Source organism: Crocuta crocuta, unplaced genomic scaffold (genome assembly GCF_008692635.1).
Source record: "Crocuta crocuta isolate KB4526 unplaced genomic scaffold, BGI_CrCroc_1.0 scaffold41, whole genome shotgun sequence".
Lineage (NCBI taxonomy): Eukaryota > Metazoa > Chordata > Mammalia > Carnivora > Hyaenidae > Crocuta > Crocuta crocuta.
In genome coordinates, this window is record NW_027529428.1 from 5,130,908 (window position 1) to 5,152,747 (window position 21,840).

Genomic DNA, 21,840 nt, shown 5'->3' on the forward strand with positions numbered 1-21,840 from the left:
TATATTTAATTGTGCATCCAATCCAGTGATTCTGTGTGGTACAGACTGTCGGTCTCCTCCTTTCCACAGGAGAACCAGGCATGCGTGAGGGGAAAGTGATTTGAATTAGAGAAGTATCTGGAAGACTGACAAGGACTGTTTGTTGTACGGTGGGGATTTTAACTCACTATCACCATATTGCTTTCTTCTCAAAGGATTGCCTTAGGCTTCAACTAAGAGAGCCATTTCTGCAGAGGAAAATCCCTCTACTCCTGACAAGTTTCTGTGAATCATGTGCCAAATGAGTTAGATTAATTAGGCATTTCTTTGCTTGAGTTTCTTTCTCCCACCCTTGTTCATCTCCATGTTCGTGACTTTAAGAAACTAAGGAGAGGTCACGTCCTATGCAACTGGAAATATGGCTGCAGAAGGTGTCCCCCACCAGATAACTAACGACCAGAGGAAAAGATGCCTGTCCTTTCCTAAACTTGGGTTTCATTAAGGTAAGTGACCTCTCCTTTGCCTCAGAAGAGATCGTCTCTTGCAGTGACCTTGTTTGCATGGGAGTGAGCCTACTTAATGGGTATCGATGGTAACATTGATGATAACAATTAGGATGTGTGGGGAAAAAAGAGAAAAAATGCTGTTTCAACTATTTAAGCAAAAAAACCCCAAAAAACCAGGTGGCCTACCCAAGCTGCATCCCAGACATCCTTCTTCGCATGGCATACACTCTCCGTAGTCTGGGTCTTGGACTTCACCTGTACAAGAAGAGGCAGAAACATAGTTCATTTTCAGTGAGTGGAGACACGTTAATTGCTGTGAAAACATATTGGCATATAGTTTATTTTCTGCCCCTTTTCTTTTCTCAGAGACAACAAATTTTAATTCTTTTAGCTGTTTTATTTAGTTTTTACCTCCAAATGTCTAAGTAGCATGATCATGATGCTGCCTTGTGATTTTGTTCGTAGGCACTACCTATAGTGGTAAAAACTTGCTTTCTTTTGCCAATACTCCAACAAACATGGGCATACTTTCCATCCTCCCAAATTACAGATTTTGCGAGATTAATACTCAGCATTTATATTGTTATGATTATACTATTATTGTTCATGTTTTCTGAACCGCTGAGTGAGGTTCTTTAAAAATTTTTTTTTTAACAATTATTTATGTTTGAGTGACAGAGCATGAGCAGGGGAGGGGCAGAAAGAGAAGGAGACACAGAATCTGAAGCAGGCTCCAGGCTCTGAGCTGTCAGCACAGAGCCTGATGCGGGGCTCAAACACACTAACCCTGAGATCATGACCTGAGCTGAAGTCAGATGCTCAACTGACTGAGCCACCCAGGTGCCCCAACATTAGGTTCTTATATACCTTATTGTTTTCTCTTTTGCTAATATCTCTGTCTGGCTTCTTTGTTTTCTCAATATCTGTCTCTAATGCATCCTCAACTATACCCTAAGCAGAAATCTTCCAGCTATTACGTTAGTATCTTTTTTACTGTCACCCTGAGGATTCCTTTCATCCCTCTCCTCTTTTGGATGAACTTTCTGGACCTTATATTTTCTTATTTCTTGTTCTATTTTTTTGGTGGAAGACACCTTCTACAAGTCATTTTCCCAAGAAAAGATACATTGGAGGTAAAGTTTTTGAAAACTTGCATGATTGAAAATACTCATTTTTTCTACCCTCACACATGACTCATGGCTTGACTAAATTTAAGCTTTAAAAGAGAAATAATGCATCTGGGTGGCTCAGTCAGTTAAGCATCCAACTTCGGCTCAGGTCATGATCTCACAATTCGTGAGTTCGAGCTCAGCGTCAGGCTCTGTGCAGACAGCTTGGAGCCTGGAGCCTGCTTTGGATTCTGTGTCTCCTCCTTTCTCTGCCCCTATCCTGCCCATGCTCTGTCTCTGTCTCTCAATAATAAATAAATGTTAAAAAAATAAAAGAGAAATAATTTTTTTCTCAAATGTTTCAAGTTTTTGTTCCATTTTTATATTTCAGTTTCTAGTATTGTTGAGAAGTTCAATGTCATTCTGATAGCCAGTCCTTTTTGTATGCTCTCCTTTGTTGTCTTCTAGAAGTTTTAAAGATTTTTTTTTGCAGGAAAAAAAGCTCAGTTCTCCATATTCTTACAACCATGTATCTTGGTGTGTGTCTTTTTAAAATCCATTATGCTGGACATGCATAGGGCTTGTTCAGTCTGGAAATTCATGCCCTTCAGTTCTGGGCTTTTTCAGAATTATTTCTTTGTTAATGTTCTCTATCCTGTTTTTGCTGTTTACTCTGAAAAACCTATACCATTTGGGGTTTTTTTTCCCTTTCAAGTTTTTATTTAAATTCTAGTTAGTTAACATGTAGTGTAATATTCGTTTAAGGAGTAGAGTTTAGTGGTTTGTCACTTATATGTAACAGTGCTCATCACAATAAATGCTGCCCTTAATGTCCATCACTCCTCTAGCCCATCCCCCACCCTCCTCCCTCCATCAACCCTCAGTTTGTTGTCTATCATTAAGGGTCTCTTATGGGAAAACCTATTTGAATTCCTGGTTTGATACTTTATTTTTCTCTCCTCTTCTCCCCTTTTCTACTTTTACTTTTTCTTTTGGTTCTATTGTTTCAGTGACTTTTAAACTTTTATCTTTCTACCCCTCTTCTTCATTCTCATTCTTAAATTAAAAAAAAATCCAAGATCATGTTTTTGCTTTCTGAATATTCTTTTTTTAAATATATTTTTAAAATATGTGTTTCAAGTATATATTATAATTTGCTATCTGTATATACTGCAAAGTGATCACTCCCCCAAAATCCAGTTACCACCCATCATCCTACAATTGTCTGCTTTCAGCCCTATCTCCCACTCCCCAACCCCCTTCCCTCTGTTAAGTATTGATCTGTTCTCTGCATCTCTGAGATCATTTGTTTTGTTTCTTAGATTCTACATAAGAGGGAAATCATAGGGTATTTGTCTTTCTTCTGATGTCTTTCACTTAGCATAATACTCTCACGGTCCATCCATATTGTAAATGGCAAGATTTCATTCTTTTTAAAAATAGATCAACTTTATCCATTCGTCCGTTGATGAACATTTAGCTTGTTTCAGTTTCTCGGCTATTGTAAATAATGCCGCAATGAAGATAGAGATGTGTATATCTTTTCAAATTAGTGTTTTAGTATTTTTTTGGGTAAAAACCCAGTAGTGGAGTAGCTGGATCAAATTGTAGTTTATTTTTGATTTTTGAGGAATATGCATATGTTTTCCATAGTGACTACATCAGTTTACATTCCTACCACCAGTGTATGAGAGTTACCATTTCTCTGTATTTTCTCCAGCACCTGTCATTTCTTGTCTTTTTGATATAGCCATTCTAACAGGTGTGAAGTGATATCTCATAGTAGTTTTGATTTGTGTTTCCCTAAAAATTAGTGATGCTGAACATCTTTTAATGTGCTCATTGGCCATGAATAAGAAAATTATTTATTTAAAATGACTTATTTATTTTTGAGAGAGCACAAGTGGGGAAGGGGCAGAGATAGGGGACAGAGGATCTGAAGTGGGTTGTGCGCTGACAGCAGTGAGCTTGATGTGGGGTTTGAACTCACCAACTGTGAGATCATGCCCTGAGCTGAAGTTGAACATTCAGCCACTGAGCCACCCAGGCACGCCCACACTTTGTCTTTTTAAATCAGCCTTTCTAAATCCTTTTTTTAAAGTTTTAAAGCCTATACTGCATTAGTAAATATAAGCAGAAAAAGGAATGAGTGTCTTAATTATTCTAGAAACATCTTAGACCTCTTTCTGGCATTAGACCAGGCATAATTCTTATATAGAGCAGAGAAAGTCCGTAGCATTTTTACATGGAAAGAAAACAACAACACTATAAGTCCTGTTTTTAAATCTCTCTCTTCCCATGTATGATAAGGAATTGGGGAATTGCAGTAACACATGATTCATAAAACATTTAATATTTTCGCGTCTCTTAATGGAGGCTTATTCTCATTGGCTTCTCACAGCAGCCATCTTGGTGCTACGCTCACGCTTCCACACATGAAGAAAACAAGGCATAGAGTAATTTGATTCTGCACAGGGTCCCATGACTAGTAACTGGGAAGGAGAACATTGGTTGTCAGGACTTTTAGATTCTAACCTGATTTTCTCTCCATTGTACCCTGCCCACCAACTCTCAATTCAAGGTCAATTTCTCTGTGAATAGCTGCATTCCTGTGTCTCTGGAGTGTGTCTCGGGAGACCCAGAGAAAGGTGAGTGTGGGACGGGGGGGCGGGGGAGAGGAGCAGTCATCACCGTCCCCACAGCACACGGAGTCCCATAAAGTCGTCCCAGGTGCCAACATGAAAGTCTAGAAGACTATTTGAACCTCTGGGACTCCCAGGGGTGTATAGCTCCGCATGCTACCTCCTGGTATAAGACATTGGCTCAGAGCGGACTTACCTTGTCCACACACCAACTTCTGGCACGTGTGGTTGGTGGGCACCAGGAAGTAGCCTCCCACGCATCGGGTACAGATGTGTGCGTCATGGCAAAGCTCACAGTGATCGGGGCAAGGCCGGCAGGCATGCCCCTCGGCAGGGTAGTGGCCTGCCGGGCAGCTCTCCCAACACTCCCCCAGATACAGGAAGCGATCCCGGCCATGCTTATCTGAACAGATGGAGGGGCAACAAAAAGAAGGAAAATGTATAAAATTAAGCTGAAGCTAATGTAACCTAAGGTATTTTATTTAAAAAAAAAAAATGATGTAACTGAGTGTTTAGGCTCCTAGGGGATCAGGAGTCTAGAATTCATTTGATGAAAAGTACACTATCTATATATTTTCAGTTGAAAAGTTCTCATTGTGGGGAATAATTTTTCAATATTTTGTATATTTGAGTGATCAGGGTCTACTTTCTGGGATGTCACTGCAAAAGCCGAAATCACAGTCTGCGCATAACTATGAGTTAGAATGTGTTGAATTTTCCCAAGGGCTCCTTCTGGTATCTCTGGAAGCCCTCAGACTTACGGGCTATAGAGATCCTCTGACCATAAATACATGCTTACTGGTAGAACCATTTTTGGAAGACTGTAGTCTTTTAGAATGGTTCTGAATTCCATTATCAAAATCACATGCTTGTGTTAACTGTCTGAAGTCTGAATTTTTGCAGAGTTGACAACTCTGATGATGGTGTATTGAGTGCTAGATCCAGCGCACCTTTTTGATTCCTTAAATGGATTTTTGAAAGTGCTGAGCTTCTGTCAACATTGGAGTCTACATGGAGAGAATTACTGGTATGTCTAGTATAAGACTATGGGAATTTGGTTTTGGAGGGAATAGAGAATTCTAACCAAGTATAAGTTCATAATTAATGAAAAAGCATTATAATAAGTTTGTATATATGTATAAAACAAAATTAATATAGATGCACCTAGAGGTCTCCTACCCTCACCCTACCGGAATCTTGTTTGTGTTGAGTGTGTTTAAGGCATCCATCTTCCCTAAATCACGTCTTCCATATGCTCCTGCCTCCTGCCTGTGTTGCCCAAAATAACCAGAGTCTAGGGTTCACTTGTGATATACCACATGAAGGTCTAAAACCATTGACCTTCAAGGTGCGAGGCTGTGGAATCTGTGGGTTAAGATAGCACTTGACCCCATGTTGCACATGCAGGATCTTAACATCAGCATAAGAGGCTGAACCATGTGACATTGCAAACGTTCAACTATTTTTGTGCCCGTAAAGTTGTCACTCTCAAATGATCTAACCTACTGTTCTGTACTTAATTAAATCCCTAGTTCAAATCCAATTTAAAAATCACACCCTTGGTTTACAGGCTCGGAAGCTACCTCTTTGCTGTTTGTGATTTCCTGCCAGGAGTCTGCTGGCTCCTATGGGACAAAGAAGATAGAGAGAATTTCCATAGGGGTGGGGCAAAAAAGTTTCTGCCCCCTACAACGTTGAGTTGGAGGAACAGTATCCTTTAAGGGAAGGAGAGTGTTTGGGAGGATGTCACGTGTATTTGGTGATTCTACAGCTATAGGTCAATATGGGCCACAAACCCCTGATCTGGTAAAACATGGAATCATGAGACCGTAAAAGAGTCAAACTTCCAAGCCATGTTCTTCACAGACACTTTATGAAACCCTAGCAAACCCCATTTCCACTAAGATTCATTCAGAAAAGATCCTATTTTTCAGGGGGCCAAACTTCTCAGATATAGGCAGGAAGATTTGAAGAGAACAGTGAGATGCCATTCCCCCCTCCATTCAGCAATTGCTATACATCCCCTACATCCTCATGCCACATCACCCCAGGATCCAGGGGCTTGGCGACAGCCTGGCATGTAGTGAATTCTAAATACATATTTGTTGAATGAATGAATGAGTGGCTAAGTGCATTCATATTTAGCAATATTGCTACTTTACATATCCATCTGGATCAGCAATCATCAAACAATGGTGAGTTCAGGGTTGCCTGGATGGTTCAGTTGGTTAAGCATCTGACTTCGACTCAGGTCATGATCTCATAGTCTGTGAGTTCGAGCCCCGCGTTGGGCTCTGTGCTGACAGCTCACAGCCTGGAGGCTGCTTTGGATTCTGTCTCCCTCTCTGTCCCTCCCCTCCTCACACTCTACCTCTCAAAAATAAATAAACGTTAAAAAAATTTTTTTTAAATGATGGGTTCAGATATTGGAAGAAATGTTCTCCAATCCCATCTGTACTATTCAGACATGGCTTTATTATTCGAACCACTTTGGGTATTGCAATTTGAGTTTAAAAAACAGATTTGGATGGTCTTGGTATTTAAAATACCTGGACCCTGTAAAGGAGTTAACATAGATGCCTTGATCATGGGCAGCTTTCCCCACAGGTTTGGTCCAGGAAGACACCAAGGTTTGCTCACTTTCTAATAGCCTGCATAGTATGGGAGCTCATTTAGCTTTGGCTGATAATTTGGATATCCCATTGCTTTTAATACCATGCATAAATGATTGGCAACTTGCCCAGACTCTGAGAATTTAAATTATCGTGATGATATATAAGAGAAGCTGGTGCTAATAGTAGAAGGGATGATATGTTTGCTGGGTGCTACACCTCTCATGTGATAATATAAGACAAGATTCAACGTGCAGGAGACTCTGAGAGAGGTTCTGATTGGCTTTCCTTCACGCTTAAGAGCAACTCACCGTCTCCAGAACATCTCTTATGGCTAATTTTGTTACAAGAGCAGATAGACTAGTGGGAAGATATCCCGTGTCTTCAGGAAGAAAGAAAGGTTGAAGGTGGAAGGCATGAGGGGGAAAAAGGATTGCTGGAAAGGAAGAAAGAAAGGCTGAGGGACTCTGAAAATAAACTGTATGAAGTTCGTTTTAACATGTTTCTTACTGTAGTGGCTGGGAGGGGGGATGTTGAATTTAGCTTTGGGTTCAGTTTGGTAGAGAGCAAATCTGGAAAAGAACTTAGGGCGAATCTTCACCAACAGAGCTGAGCTGGAGATCGACATTTCCAAAAGGATTTAGACGTAAATCTTAACAAAATTCCAGCTGAACAAAGGTGGGATTTCTATAGCCTGATGGGAAATGCTGATGGTGTGTAGGTGGGGCTCCCTAGTCAGAGGGTTGCAGCCTTTTATTAAAGCCTTTTGATCTGGAACTGCATCCATTCAGTCATCCCTTGTTTCTAGCACTGTCTCACGTGCCGGCTGTGCTAATACAAGTATGAGGAACATCGTGCTCTTTTTAACAGGCAAGAACCCTGCTACTCAGACCTTGCTCAACAATACCCTCTCTGGCAAGGCTTTTTTGCTTCACTATAGTGGAAAGTGATGTTTCTTCTCTGACTTGTGGTAGGATTCCTTCCTTCATTTGGTCTTTCATAGTTTCTGGTTTTATAATACATAAGCACAAACCCCTCCGTTAAACAGTAAACTCCTTGAAGGCAAGCATCATAAATCATTTATTGTATTTTCCATGGCACCTATGCGTAGCAACATGTAACTGTGACAGGTACAGTGCAGTTTTGCGAGGATATGGAGTAAACAGACTTTTAAAAAATGCAGAGGTAACATCAAAGCGTTTGATGTGCGGATTGGCCCACGTAATTATAGGATGCTTAAAACATTTGAGACATTTGTTTGGTATTCAAATGAATCCTTAATTTTGAACAATGCATAAAGATTTAGTATGTTTAAAGTGTGAAAGGGATTTTNCTGCGAGGATATGGAGTAAACAGACTTTTAAACAAAAAATGCAGAGGTAACATCAAAGCGTTTGATGTGCGGATTGGCCCACGTAATTATAGGATGCTTAAAACATTTGAGACATTTGTTTGGTATTCAAATGAATCCTTAATTTTGAACAATGCATAAAGATTTAGTATGTTTAAAGTGTGAAAGGGATTTTAGATGCTGTCTTGTCTATGTGTCCCCTCTCCTTTTTTTTTTTTTTTTTTACAAACAAGGAGAGACTTAAAGTGGTGAAGAGACTGGTGTAATATCTTCTAGTTCACTAATAACAAAGTGGGAAATAGGTACCCACATACTTCTTATGTGCCCAGCCCTGTTTTAAGTAATTTATTTTATCTCACTTAATCTTATTTCGTTTTCATGATAACCTTAAAAGTAGAAAATCTTTATCACCATCTTACAGATGAGGAAGGAAACAGAAGGAGCAGCCTCATGAGGTAATTTGACATGGATCCACTTTGTTTACATAAGAAACACAAAGAAATAATTTTAAGTTACACTAAGAAATGTGTTATCTCCCATTTTTCTGCAAATGCATGGGACTCTCAATTTGTTTTTCCTTTTCCTTGGTTTTATTACAAGCAAGAATCAAGATGAATAATTCTCTTTTGCCAGAACAAAACAAAAACAGAAGCAAAAACAAAAACCTGGGTTTTTCTTTGAAATTTCTCAATTAAAAAAAATTACTGATTAATTTTGAGAGAGAGAAAGAACAGGAGGGGCAGAGAGAGAGGGAGAGGGAGAAAGAATCTCAAGAGGGCTCCACACTGTGGCAGCACAGAGCCCTATGCAGGGCTCGAACTCATGACCCGTGAGATCATGACCTGAGCAGAAACCATAAGTCAGACGCTTAACTGACTGAACCACCCAGGCGCCCCTGAAATTTCCCAATTCTTAAATTTGGCTTAAATGTTAAATGTATCATGGGAGTCAAATAAAATATAAACCTGACTCATGGGAGGTCAACGTTGGGGGCAGGCATATGAGGGAAGTCAAGGGTCAAACTGCAGAGGACCTTTGGGATCGTGGAATATAATTCAATGACTGCAGAGACTTGGACTTTTGAAGGTGGGACACAAAAAGTTCTATTTTTGTGTTGAAACCATTCCTTTGTTTCTACAGTCAGGCTCTGACAACTCTAAGTGGCATAGCTCAGGGCTGAGGAGACCTTGACACACCCTCTATTTGAATATTTCTCTTAAAGACTCACTGTGTCCTCCTTAACATCCTAGCTTTTCACTTTTACCTCAACAAATCTTAGCCTCACTGGCTGTCTCATGTCTGACATCATGTCCACATGACCTTTCTTTTTCCTTCTCCGAAAGGCACCTCTTAGCTTCTCTCTCATCTCCTTAGGGGCAGTGAGTCTGTGTCTACAGTAATGTGAACTCATTTCCTGACAAGAAGCAGAAGCTCCAAGGTTATACACACTCTCCAATGAAGAGCTGCCTCATAGCCCCTTGTCCCTGGAGATGAAGCTTCTGAGTCACACCAAATTATGGCCAGTGGGAGAACAGGTTTGAAGAAAGGAAGAGGAGAACGGCCAGGTTTCCTCACCTGCTCCACAGGAAGTGCAGTTGGAAGGCTCATTCCCTTGGCATTCTTGGCAGGTGTAATGGCATAGATGGCATTGGTTCTGAAATTCAAATTTCCCTGAGGGACATTTGAAAACGCAGCGGCCATTGTCAAAAATCCTAGAGGAAGAGCAAATTTCAGAGTTTGTAAGGGCGTCTTTCTGGAATGGATGTATTGGAACATGTGGTGTTCATGTTTCACTGCACAGACTTCGTTTCATCGTTCCAGAAACCAGGGAGATGCCTGGGTCTGATCATCTTAGAACATGTGGAATATTAGTCATGTACCCATCCTTGGCCCAAGGTTTGGACCCAACAGCAGGCATCCCAGAAACTGGCTCAGGACGTACTTGTGATTCTGGTTCCAAATAAGCTAACCAGTGCCTGCAGGGATTACACCCATCTTGTGGGCCCCAGCCAAACACAGTCAACAGTCAGATGGAGGTCTTTAAACTTTCAAGATGCTAAATAGGCCTCTGAGTCCAGAGGCCTTGGAGAAAATCTTCACTGAGTTATCACCATGCCCACACTTTACAGGGGAAATGCCAACATCAAGGACTCTCAAAGGGTAGAATGAAACCATGTCCTGTAGCTTCCGTGCTACTTATAAACTTGGCCTCTGGCAAGTAATCAGTAAACTGATTTTGACGGTCATTTTTGCAAGCGCTTCTTGAGGTATAAAGCACCATTTTTAAAAATCTTGGTTTGCAAATACTTACAAGGACCCCACGGATAAGATGGCTTGGGGGCTTATAAAACTTTTGATTTTATATACATACAATCCATATCATAATATTTTCATCATTTTGCTTCTTTTCTTCCTTTGCAAAGTAATTCCAGGAGCAAATGGGATTAAGTAAGTTGTATCCAAGAACTTTGCTCATTCAAATATGAAATGCTCCCCATGTGCAGGAGTCTGATAGGAGGCGTGAGCTGCAGGCACCACCCCTAGGTTTCTAATTCAGTTAAGTCTTTGGGGGAGGGAGCTGAGAATTTGGGTTTTTTCAGTGTCTGGGTGATGCTCTTGCTGGTGTAGGGACACATTTTGAGAGCCACTGTTCTCCCCTCTGCTCACTGAGTAGAGTATGGGTTGCTGTGAAATCTGTTAAGTGATTCCTAAGTAACACAGGCGTTGCCAAACTGGGTCCATTACAGTTTCCTTCCAGTAGTTGTTATTGTTATCAGTTGTGAGGTTAACTGAGCATGTAGCCTGCATGTGCCCCTGAGGGTATGATGTTGGCATCCAGACCTGAGAGAGTGGAAGGCCAGTCAGCAAAGGTAGGGCTTCTTTCTGTCTGTACCGCCTCCTTCCACCCAAGCTGGACATCCCATCGAAGGTCAGGTATAGGCCTGGGGTGCCCTGGCTTGGCTGAATCCCACCATTTCCTGCTAGAGGCAGACCTGAACTGGGGATGGGCCATTTCAGTCACAGGTTGGGAGGAGGTTAGAATAGGAGCAAGTCAACCTGGCGTAGCATGTTGCTTGCGATCTTCCATCTTGTCACCATACCCTAAAAGTTCCTGTCATTTGCATCCATTGAGAATAGTGGGATTAAAGCCTACAATGTGAGAGGGAAAGCCACCTCGGTCTTTCATTCTGTGCCTTCCAGGTTCTGCCACCATACCCAGCACTACTGGAGTGAACCATCCTTTTGGCCATTGCAGAGCCTTGGTCCCAGCCCTAAACAGACACATATGCACATCTGGTCATCAAACCAGATCCCCTGCGCCGTGGCGTATAATGAGAAGGCTGTGCTTCCAGCCCAGACTCTTAGTTGATGGCACTAATGCCAACTGAGAATATCCCAGCCCCACCCTGACTCTGGTTTCTGAGTTAGATTTTTCAAGGAATAATTTGTATGGGACTAGTTAAAAAAACCCAGAAAACCCAAAAACCTCCTTTTAAGAAAAACTGTGTAAGATCTTTCTGAGGTTTGTAAATGAGGAAGCTGCTAGAAGCTCTTCTGGAAGGGAGAATAGGGACATTTATTTGTGAGGATTCTTTTTTTTTCTTTCCTAAATTCAGTTGAAAAAGGAATGAAAAGTATATCATCATCTTTGTCTTTTATGGAAAGAGATGACGGATTTGTTTAGAGGGAAATCATTTCTCTTGGGAGAGGTGATCTAATACTCTCAATGATGGGAACCATTTAGAAGCATCCAGAAAGTGGGGGTGGTGGACCGGGGAGTGAAGCCGATGGTGTAATACTTTTGTGTTTATGTATGGATGAGGCTGCGTTTCTTACTTGAGTACTTACTTGATTTTAGGAAAATGCCAAGCACATAATTGTGCTTTAAGATACCTGCCTTCACTATTTACTGTAAGGAAAGCATAGGTGATATACAATTATAAATATGGAACGTAACTATATCTAGTGATCTGAAAAGAGAAGGAGAACAGTCATGCTTAGGTAAAGGCACTGAATTACATCATCCCCTGCATCCCTATCCCCATCAAGGAAAATGGCTAAGGAGCTTGAGAAAAGTACCATTTTAAGTGGCACCTTTTCCATAGACACCAGCAAATCTTCCCTAATGGCAGGGAATAGATACCTTGCTCCGGGCTCCATGGGGCTGATGATAATTTCCTTTAAAGCCAACTCGAGCCATCTCTAGGACAGCCAGTTATCCAATCCGTGGACATCTGAGAGAGTCAGCAGGCTAATCTCTGCAGGGGAGACATTTCTTGCCCAAATCACGCATGGTCTTAGCCTTTTCACAAGCAGCGAACCATTACAGGTCCACTGGCACTTATGGAAAGGAAGAAGTTGGCAAAAGCGAGTGCTAAAGAGCCGGGCAGAGGTAATGGGCTCATTCTCGGCACTATATTTTCTAGACATCCGAAGTGTGTGTGTGTGTGTGTGTGTGTGTGTGTGTGTGTGTGTGTCTGATGTGAATTGGAACAGAAGAGGCAGCAAGTCACGGTTAACCAATCCTCTGCTGATTATTGGTTTGGCCTAAATAAGCTATCACAAGGGCACTTACTATACACTCTCGGTTCTTTAACATTAAAGCAATGAAATCTGGCAAAAAAACAAAAGTCTTTCTTTACCCCTGAATCCATTGAAACAGATCAAATAAAACATTTGAGGGTGGGTCAGAACAGAGGTAACGTTTAATGCTTTTCATGAGTTCATCGCGTCTGTAACTCCTTCAGTTCTGGGTTGGGCAGCCATGAAGACCATGGCCTTGCAAGGCTATGCGTGTTAGACAGCAGTGCCAGAGGGAGCACCTGCTTCCTCCAAATTTTCAATCGTCTCGAAGGAGCTAAGCCCAGGCATTTCCGGAAATGTAAAGAGAGAACTAGAATATGAAGAGAGGACTTCCTAAGGTTTGACTTCCTGTAAAATAACTTCAGGGTTACATTATTTTTTAAAATTGTATTAAGGAAAAAAGTAAACACATATAAAATACACATATATCCAAGACATAACAGTACCCTTTCCTCTGTAGTCACCTCTTAGTCTCAGTACATGGCCAATCTTTATATTCCCATCAATTTACTTCCCTCCCACATTATTTTGAAGCAGACTCATATTGAAATATTAACACTCTTCTCCTAAATAAAAACTCCTTTAAGGATGACCTTTTTTTTTCTACCAGGACTAGAGATACCCAAAGCTTAAGATGAGGAAGAAACTCAGACAAACCAGCTGTCCTGGTTATTCTGTTTGTCTCCTTACCCCTAACCCTTGCCTCAGATCCATTTTTTTGGTCATTCTCTGTCCTCTGTGACCTGGAAGTGTTCCTGCTAGAAACTACCTCCCTCAGTTCAGTTCCCTCACTTATAAGTGATGTTTCCCATTGGCTTCCAGTTAGTTTCAGACAAGGGAAAACACCAGCAGGAGATTTGAGGGGGAAGAGGAGAGAGAGATTGGGGGTATTTATTCTCCCTGGAGCTGCAATTCTGCTTTCTCTCTCCATGGTTCTGGAGTGGCTATGTCCTCTACAACTCCATTTTCTATCAGGCATCCCCCCTTCCAGGATCGCAGCTGTTGCTTCAGGCCTAGGAGGTTAAAGTTGTCCCGCTATTGCTTGTCCCTGAGTGCTTTCCCATCCTTGAATTTGACCTCCTGGGCTACCTGTAAGAATTCATCGGCCTTGCATCTAACTCAGAGCTGGATGTAAAGCAGGTGCTCAAGACCACCTTGAATAGATCTGATTCCACTCAGGAAAATGCTTTGGAAAGTACTCAAGAAAAATACTTTGCTGCCCTTTTGAGAATGATTAAGTCAACACCACGTCTTTCAAAATAGCTTTCTCTCTCTCTCTCTCTCTCTCTCTCTCTCTCTTCATCTTCTCATCCTTGTTCTAGGAAAAGGCAGATGGAAATGAGTCAGGTAGTTCATTGCCATGACATGATGGCCTTTCTTGGACCTATTTGCAAGGTATTTTCATCAAGGAGGAGACATGAGCAAAATGGAGTGCTCAGGGAGACGAGAAAATTTTCTCCCTGGGAAACAAGATTTCCTGAAGACACCTTAGTTCAAGATCCATGCACCTGCTCTTCTTCCTCCAAAAGCTAAATCATGGGCTGCTGAAGACAGCTAAACTACCCCAGTGGCCCTGGAGCTATATCTCTGATCTCTGTAGTTTCAATGTCTTAAATGGCTACTTAGGATAGTAGAGAGTTTTTTCTCACGTTGGATGAGTCTCCGACAATCATGACTTCTGCAGTATACAATGGATGATGGTAACTGCCTTAGTAAACAAATGCTACTAAGTTCTCTTCGTTCAAAGATGACTAAACACGAGTGGGATTTGATTGTTGATGCGGTGATGGTTAGCAGAAACAGGCTCATTTTCAGAATGATGTCTCTACCGAAGAGTATGTCTTCAAACTGCTTTAAAGCAAATCCAGTATTTAGAGGCATAGCTCTCTTGAGACATTTGGAAAATGTCACCACAGTTAGCATTGAAAATTCTTAAAACTGTTCTTTTGTGTCTATTTCCTTTCCTCCCTCCATCTCTCCCTTCCTTCTTTCTCTTCCTGAGAGGGCTATTTGGCAAGCCAAGCCCATGATATTGATGACTCACTTTATCAAATTCAATTCAAGACACATTTCTTGAATTGCTACTATGTGTTGATCACTATGGGGGGGGGAAGAGGGAGACAAATACACCACAGTTCCCTCTCAGGGTATTGTAGTCCTGAGGCAAAATGAAATGGCTATTGTACAAAGAGGGAATGTCCATCCTAGGGATTGACCAGATGCTGGAACAGCCTCATCATACTCGTCTGGAGAGAGACTACTTCCTATGTGTTTAGCAGAGCAGTGAGTGGACTGTCCATTCATTCAGTTGGCCAACATGTTGAGTGCTCCAATCAGAGGAGGGTGGACCAAAAATACAACAGGCTTCCAGCTCTCTACACTAGAAATTCCCAGTGTGTTAGGAGAGATTCCTGTCCCATTCAAATACTTGTTATTTCCTCATCCATTCAGCTACCAAACATTTGTTGAGTGCCTGCTATTTTCCTTGCAGTGTGATAGGTAACGGAGATACAAAGGTGAGTATTTCAAGGGGCTGAGGGAAATAGAGCCCATCTGTAGAGATATAGAGATTTGTAAGTTAATGTTTTAAAATGTCACAGGTGCTCTTATGGACGATTATACAGAGCACAGGAAAATATAAAGAGGAGGAGGTTACTTCTGTGAAGAGGTCAAAATACCTTCTGTTCTATGACTCTAGAAACATGAGTAGATATGTGATCAGCAGATGGAGATGATCAGTGTGCAGAGTGGATGCAGTTGCAGGCATCAAAGGCACCATCATCTTCATTGATGAAAGCCTGATTCTTGCAGGGGGTACAGGGCATCATGGAGAGAAGATGCTACAGAGGAGGCCTGTTGGCCAGACCATGGAGAGTTTTGGTGTCATGGAAAGGTGTTTGGTTCTTTTTCCTGCAGGCCCAAGGGGGTGTCTTTAAGGTCGTAAGCACCTCCTCTCTCCAACCTGCCACCCATGAGCTCCCAACCGCAGGAGATATTGAAAGGCTACTCACCTTGTGACGGGGCAGCCAGTGCAGTCTTCCTGAGTGGGCCCCCGGCACTTGGCACATGAGGCTTCACAGTTCTGACAGTGGCCATGCTCATCAATGTATTCTCCTAGGGAACAAAATCTAATTGTTTACCTCATTTCTGCATGGCGATGCTGCCTGGCCTGTCGGTCTGAGAGCAGCCAGATCTCTCTGTGGCTGCCTGAACGCAATGGAAACAACACAGAGAGGAGACCTTGAATGGCTTCAGTTGCCGGCCCTAAACCCTGACCTTATAATAACAACTCTCCTCTCCCAAGGGCCTCGGAATTTGGAACCTCAAAAAGTTATGAGGCAATGACATAATTTTGGATCTAGTCAACATGTGTTACAGATTTAATAAGTACAGAGAGGCCAAGGGGGGCTTCTTATAGGACCCCTTGACTGAGCTCCTTCTGACTTTCCTGTTAATGGCTGAGAATTCTTGGACCCTAGAGACCCCATTGCAGCCTTGATTCAAATCAAGCAGCAAGCAAGACCCACCCACAACTCTGGGGTTATTGTGGTAACTAGTCAAGAAGGGGAGTCCAAGCTTGGCTACCACTTGACAGTTGTGAGTTGCATCTCACCCTGAAAGAGTAACAATGAAGAGATAGCCTCGGAATTCTTCACTTAATTGGAAAGTGTCTTTCCCAAGGAAAAACACATGGGAGGCCTTTCCACAGAAGCACATCCAGCTTCACAAACTTCTTGTGAACATTTAAGAAATTACTCTCCTAGCAAAGATGGTGGAGATAGGCCAGCCTCGTTGAACATGATAATCCAGTGATAAATCAATGATCGGTCTCATTGAACTCAACCCACTACCCCCGCTACACAATGTCTCTCCTCTCCCTGTCCTAAAAGAAATTGACAAGTTTCTTTGGTCTCATCCAAAGAACCACTCTGTACGGTTTGGAAACCAGTCACGTGCAGAAAATATAGTTTCAGATTTCAGAAGAATCACCCTGTATGACTGAACATTGTCAATCCGAGAACCAGCCAGAATACTGAGGTAGCAGTTCCTCATGTGTGGTTTAACCAAGTGGTCTTACTGTAAGTCTAAGATTTGTTACCTGATTCATTGTAGTTGCTTTGAACCCTGGAAACATAGACTTGACTAGTGAGAAATTGAAGGAAGTCCACCCCTCTGTGTTGACCCATGGCTTTACTGAACCAGTACAGTTGGGTGAGGTAATCTTCTATATATATATATCTTTCCCTTGTACTAAACCACAAAAATGAAAATGAAGTGGCAGGGAGAGTTTGTCTTTATATACAAAGTCTTTGATGTAGAGTTGTTCTATTAGTTTTGTTAACTAAAGCGGGAAAGAACATATTCACAGCAATGCAATTATCTAATAGCAGCACATCCTGTACACCCAGACTCTGTTCTTTGTTGCTTGGTTGTTGCCAAGGAATCTGATATATAACTTTTAGAATGGAACCATAATTTTCAGCTCAGGAGTGACTCCCAGGAGCCCAATACCCAAAAGAGTGAGTGAGCAGGGGCAAAGAATGCAAATGTGCAAGTTGTTCACGGCATAAGGTGTCTGTCCCAGTGGTCATGTGGAGGCAGAAATCTAGACCATGTTCATCTTGCCAAGCCATGCACTCCAGTGTTGGCTGTCTCTGCCTCTGCCCCTGTAGGTGACACCTTTTACTAATTCACACAAAGGTATTAGACTGGATGGATTGCATTCTTGGCAATCAGAAAACTTGGTTTCCAAGGCAGAAAAAGGCTGGGACTTCTGTCTAGTAGGAGTGGGTGATTTCAAGTTGAGACTGTCTCATTCAACATAGGTATCCTGTTTCTATGGCCTTTTATGTATTCAGGCTCCCCATTCTACCTAATTATTACCCTTGCTGTAATCTCTTCCACTTTTTTCACAGTGTGACTTTTGCTACAACCAATTGAGCAGTGATTATCTGTCCAGGCACTAGCAAGATGAAGAGCAGGAGATCTAAGGCAGACCTGGTAGGAAGAAGTAGATCTCGCCTACATTGCCAGTGCAAATGATTTATGTTTACGGAGTTGGGTGGTAGCTATGTATCTTTCAAAAGGTATGTGCTGAGTGAAAGAGGAATGAGGGATGGTTTCCAGAGGTCTGTAAACCCAAAGAAAGTGTATTCTAGAGAAATGTAGGATCATAGTTTATTCCCTTGTTCATTCATTCATTCCATGGCTATTTTTTGAACACCTATGTGCTGGGTAGTAGGTGAGATTTAGAGATACATGAATCAAAATGATCCCGCTCTTGGGTTCTCAAAGATTTTTGAGAAGAATGATTTCTGAAGAGATAGTTATAATCCAAACGCTAGCCAGTAGCCTTTCACTTCCTTGGAAAGTCTACATTGACCTCTAAAACAGAAAAGCAAAGGTGTACATCCTGGGCCTTCTGCTATACTTCGAGGCAAAGACTGTTGCTTTGCCTTGGCATTCATGCCTATAGGAATTGACACAGTGGTTCGGTTTTCCTAACTTTTGATATCCATCCACGTTAATTTTCCTGGTGTATTAGATGCAACACTAGGGTAGGATTTTCAGCTAAATGCATCGTGCTCTGCTAAATCAAACGCTGTTTAGATGGTTCTGAGAGTTATTCTGTATCTCTACCCAAAGTTTCCTTTGTAATTATAGAGGATGCATGGTTAGGTCAAGCAAATGTTATCCAGATACTAGTGTAAACATTTGAAATTCTCTGTATCTCTTGTTTGCCTCCTCATTGGCTTCCATAAGCCAGTAGGTGGCACTGATACCTTGGCTTTGTACTTGATCTGCTCAACCACCTTAGATCTAATCATCACTTGGAACTGCCCCATGTCTGACATTTCAAGTAACCCTTCCAACACACCCTTCTAATGATACACTATGACTCTAACTCACTCCACTTGATCATTCTTTTCTTTATCTTTCCAGTTACCTCTTGCATTCCTTACTGGAGCTAGGCCAAAACTTCCCAAGACCCAAGTTCCAGAGTCCCCAATTCTTTCTCAGAAGGTGACCTCACTTCCTAATTTGCTGATAAGATACTGAGTTTCTCCAGCATTCTTTCTCTCAATGGAAAATCCCTCCCCATCTTTTCCTTGATATTTCACTTGTCTCTTCTCTTCGTGGGAGGTATGTACATTCCTCCTACCCATTGTTGGCTGTCCACCTAATGCTCTGGAAGTTTCCCCAGGATGGTTCTCCACCAGCCTCTTTGCCTTCAATCATTTCTTCACATCTCCCACCATCCTCTGATCTACAGAAGTTCTCCTTAATCTAAGACCTTCCCAAGCTCTTTCCTTCCCTGATGACTGACTCTTAAAACATGGTTTCCTTCCTACCATTTGGACCCCAAATGGAAAAAAACCCTCATAACCTTGAAGCTTACATAAGTGAGTCAGCATTGGACAGCTTAGCTGTGCACCTCTCTCAAGCCTGCATGCCTCCTAACTTTAGAGCGAGTGCTGGCATTAGAACAGATGAGAATAGAGGGACCTGCCCTGATTTTCATAATTATGTAGATGTCCAATTAGTTACAGAAACAACTGGCCCTAACCCCAGCCCTTGCAGACACAAGTTTCCCACTGCACATTTGAAAGCAAAAAAAAAAAAAAAAAAAAAACCANGTTGGAGCAGCAAATTCTCGTCATCTGTCTTCATTGCACAATGAAACTAAATGTTTATGACAGGCGTGATATACAAAATTCTTGGGAAAAAAATCACTTGTAAGCACAGACTTCAGGGGCCAATATTTTGTTCTCCACCTCATCCTACAAGCTCTTCCTTCTGGTGTCTTCATCTATTATTCAGTCCAAATTATCTTTCTACTGTGATCAAAAAAATTCCATTCCCCTTTTAGTTCCTTTCTCATCTCAGCCTATAATAGTTCAGGGGACATGGAGGAAGGAGTGTCTCTTGGGGACAGGCGATGCCTTGAAAGTTGAAGACACAGCTTAACAATACTTGTCCATTGAAAAATTTACAAGAGGGGCACCTGGGTGGCTCAGCGGGTTAAGCGTCCAACTTCGACTCAGGTCATGGTCTCATGGTCTGTGAGTTCGAGCCCCGCGTTGGGCTCTGTGTTGACAACTCAGGGCCTGGAGCTGCTTCAGATTCTGTGTCTCTCTCATCCTCTGCCCCTCCCCTGCTCACTCTGTCTCTGTCTCTCAAAAATGAATAAACGTTAAAAAAATTAAAAAAGAAGAAACATTTACAAGAAAGTGGCTTGCTCTGCTTTTCTACCTCTTGATAACATTGCACAGTATGTTTGTGTTAACAAATCTAACTTATAAGTAAACTTTATGAAATCATCCAGAATAGGTAAGCATTTAGTACATCATCTGCAGTTACCAAACATGATGGACACTCACATAATAAAAATTTTTAGGCATACATGGCCAGGAGACCTTCATTCCTTCTACAGAAGGGCTATGCTTTCTTTCGTACTTTGTAATAGCCTTTATGGATTGGAGCCAAATTTGTTGTGGCATTTTGGCAAATATATGCTATATACATAAAAATACTAAATAAATTAATAAACATGCGAGTAGATAACAATGTGAGCGTAAAACAACTTTTTAGCAAGGGTGATTGTAGGAGAAGATGGGAAGAACATTTGATGAGAAAATTAGCCATTTGGTTTGCGTCTGGTTATTTTGGTCAGCAGCCTTGGGATACTGAATTATCTGGAGGCTTCTGTGTGTGTGCTTTGTCACTAGATGCCAGGAATCACGGAGTGTGACTTTCCTGAATGACTCCGCAGCCACAAACACTAATCAAGTAACACTATTCCTCATTTGTAGCAACATGGATGGAACTTGAGGGTGTTATGCTGAGCGAAATAAGTCAGGCAGAGAAGGACAGATACCATATGTTTGCACATACAGGTGGATTGGGAGGAACTTAACAGAGGACCATGGGGGAGAAGAAGGGGAAAAATAGTGGGGGAGAGGGAGGGAGGCAAACCACGAGAGACACTTGAATGCTGAGAACAAACTGAGGGCTGATGGGGGTGGGGGGGAGGGGAAGGGGGTGATGGGCATGGGGGAGGGCACTTGTTGGGATGAGCACTGGGTGTTATATGGAAACCAACTTGACAATAAACTATTTAAGAAAAAAAAAGTAACACTATTTCTTTGCAAGGATGCCAATACCTAGTTTCCAACTTAAGACACCACTGTGTGAAGACACTGTTCATGAGAAGAAATCCATGCATTTATTACTTTTTACCAGCTATAATAAATACTCAGTAACACTTTCAAGTTATATACTAATGAAATAATTCAGTTTTTAAAGCCTGGTTGAGCGTGACTTTTTATAGCCAGGCTCAAAGTATGAGGCCATCCAGTGAGACAGAAACATCTTTACTTAGGAGTTTACGTAACTATTTAGCCTTAAAAAGGAAGGAAATTCTGACACGTGCTGCCACATGGATGAACTTGATGATGTTACACTAAGTGAAATAAGCCAATCACAAAAGAACAAATATGGTGTGTTTCCATTTATGTAAGGTACCTGGAGTAGTCAGGTTCAGAGGGACAGAAAGTAGAATGGAGGTTCTTAGGGGCTAAGGGGTCAGGGGAACATGACTTATTGGTTAATGGGTACAGGATTTCAACTGGGGAAGATGGAAAAATTCTGGAGATGGTAGTGGCATTGTTTGCATTACAGTGTGAATGTAATTAATGACCAGAATTGTGTGCTAATAATGGTTAAAAGAGTATATATTATCATATAGATACTGCTCTTGCCAAAACAAGTCTATACACCAAGTTTGTTCCGTACCAGGCCAATACTTAATTTTAACCAAAAAAACTCAGGATTGTCTGCCCTTTGGGGATGTGTCCAAAGAGCACCAACCAAACTGGGGAGCGAGTTTGTTGAACTGAGTCTTGGCTGATGACCTGTGATCATGGAGCTCAGTGGATAAATGGATCAAAGTCATGAAGACATCTGGCTTATGGAATACTCAGGTTTTGTTTTGTTTTGTTTGTTGTTGTTTCCATTGGGAACTACAAAGGCAGAATAAACATCAAGGTTTCCACA

The 21,840-nt window shown here is 41.7% G+C and overlaps 1 protein-coding gene across 3 annotated transcripts in view; it reads right to left on the minus strand.

The window, feature by feature from the left end:
• The window catches only part of PCSK5 (proprotein convertase subtilisin/kexin type 5), a 462,552-nt gene that overhangs the window by 91,448 nt on the left and 349,264 nt on the right, over positions 1 to 21,840 (minus strand). For 2 of the 3 annotated variants that reach the window (XM_077759369.1, XM_077759368.1), the window contains exons 21-24: positions 15,795 to 15,897; positions 9,775 to 9,911; positions 4,433 to 4,639; positions 672 to 740 (exon numbers count right to left, since the gene is read on the minus strand). In XM_077759369.1, the coding sequence (XP_077615495.1) occupies positions 672 to 740; positions 4,433 to 4,639; positions 9,775 to 9,911; positions 15,795 to 15,897 (516 nt within the window). The remainder of the gene's footprint in view (positions 1 to 671; positions 741 to 4,432; positions 4,640 to 9,774; positions 9,912 to 15,794; positions 15,898 to 21,840) is intronic. The other variant, XM_077759370.1, reaches the window with a different exon arrangement.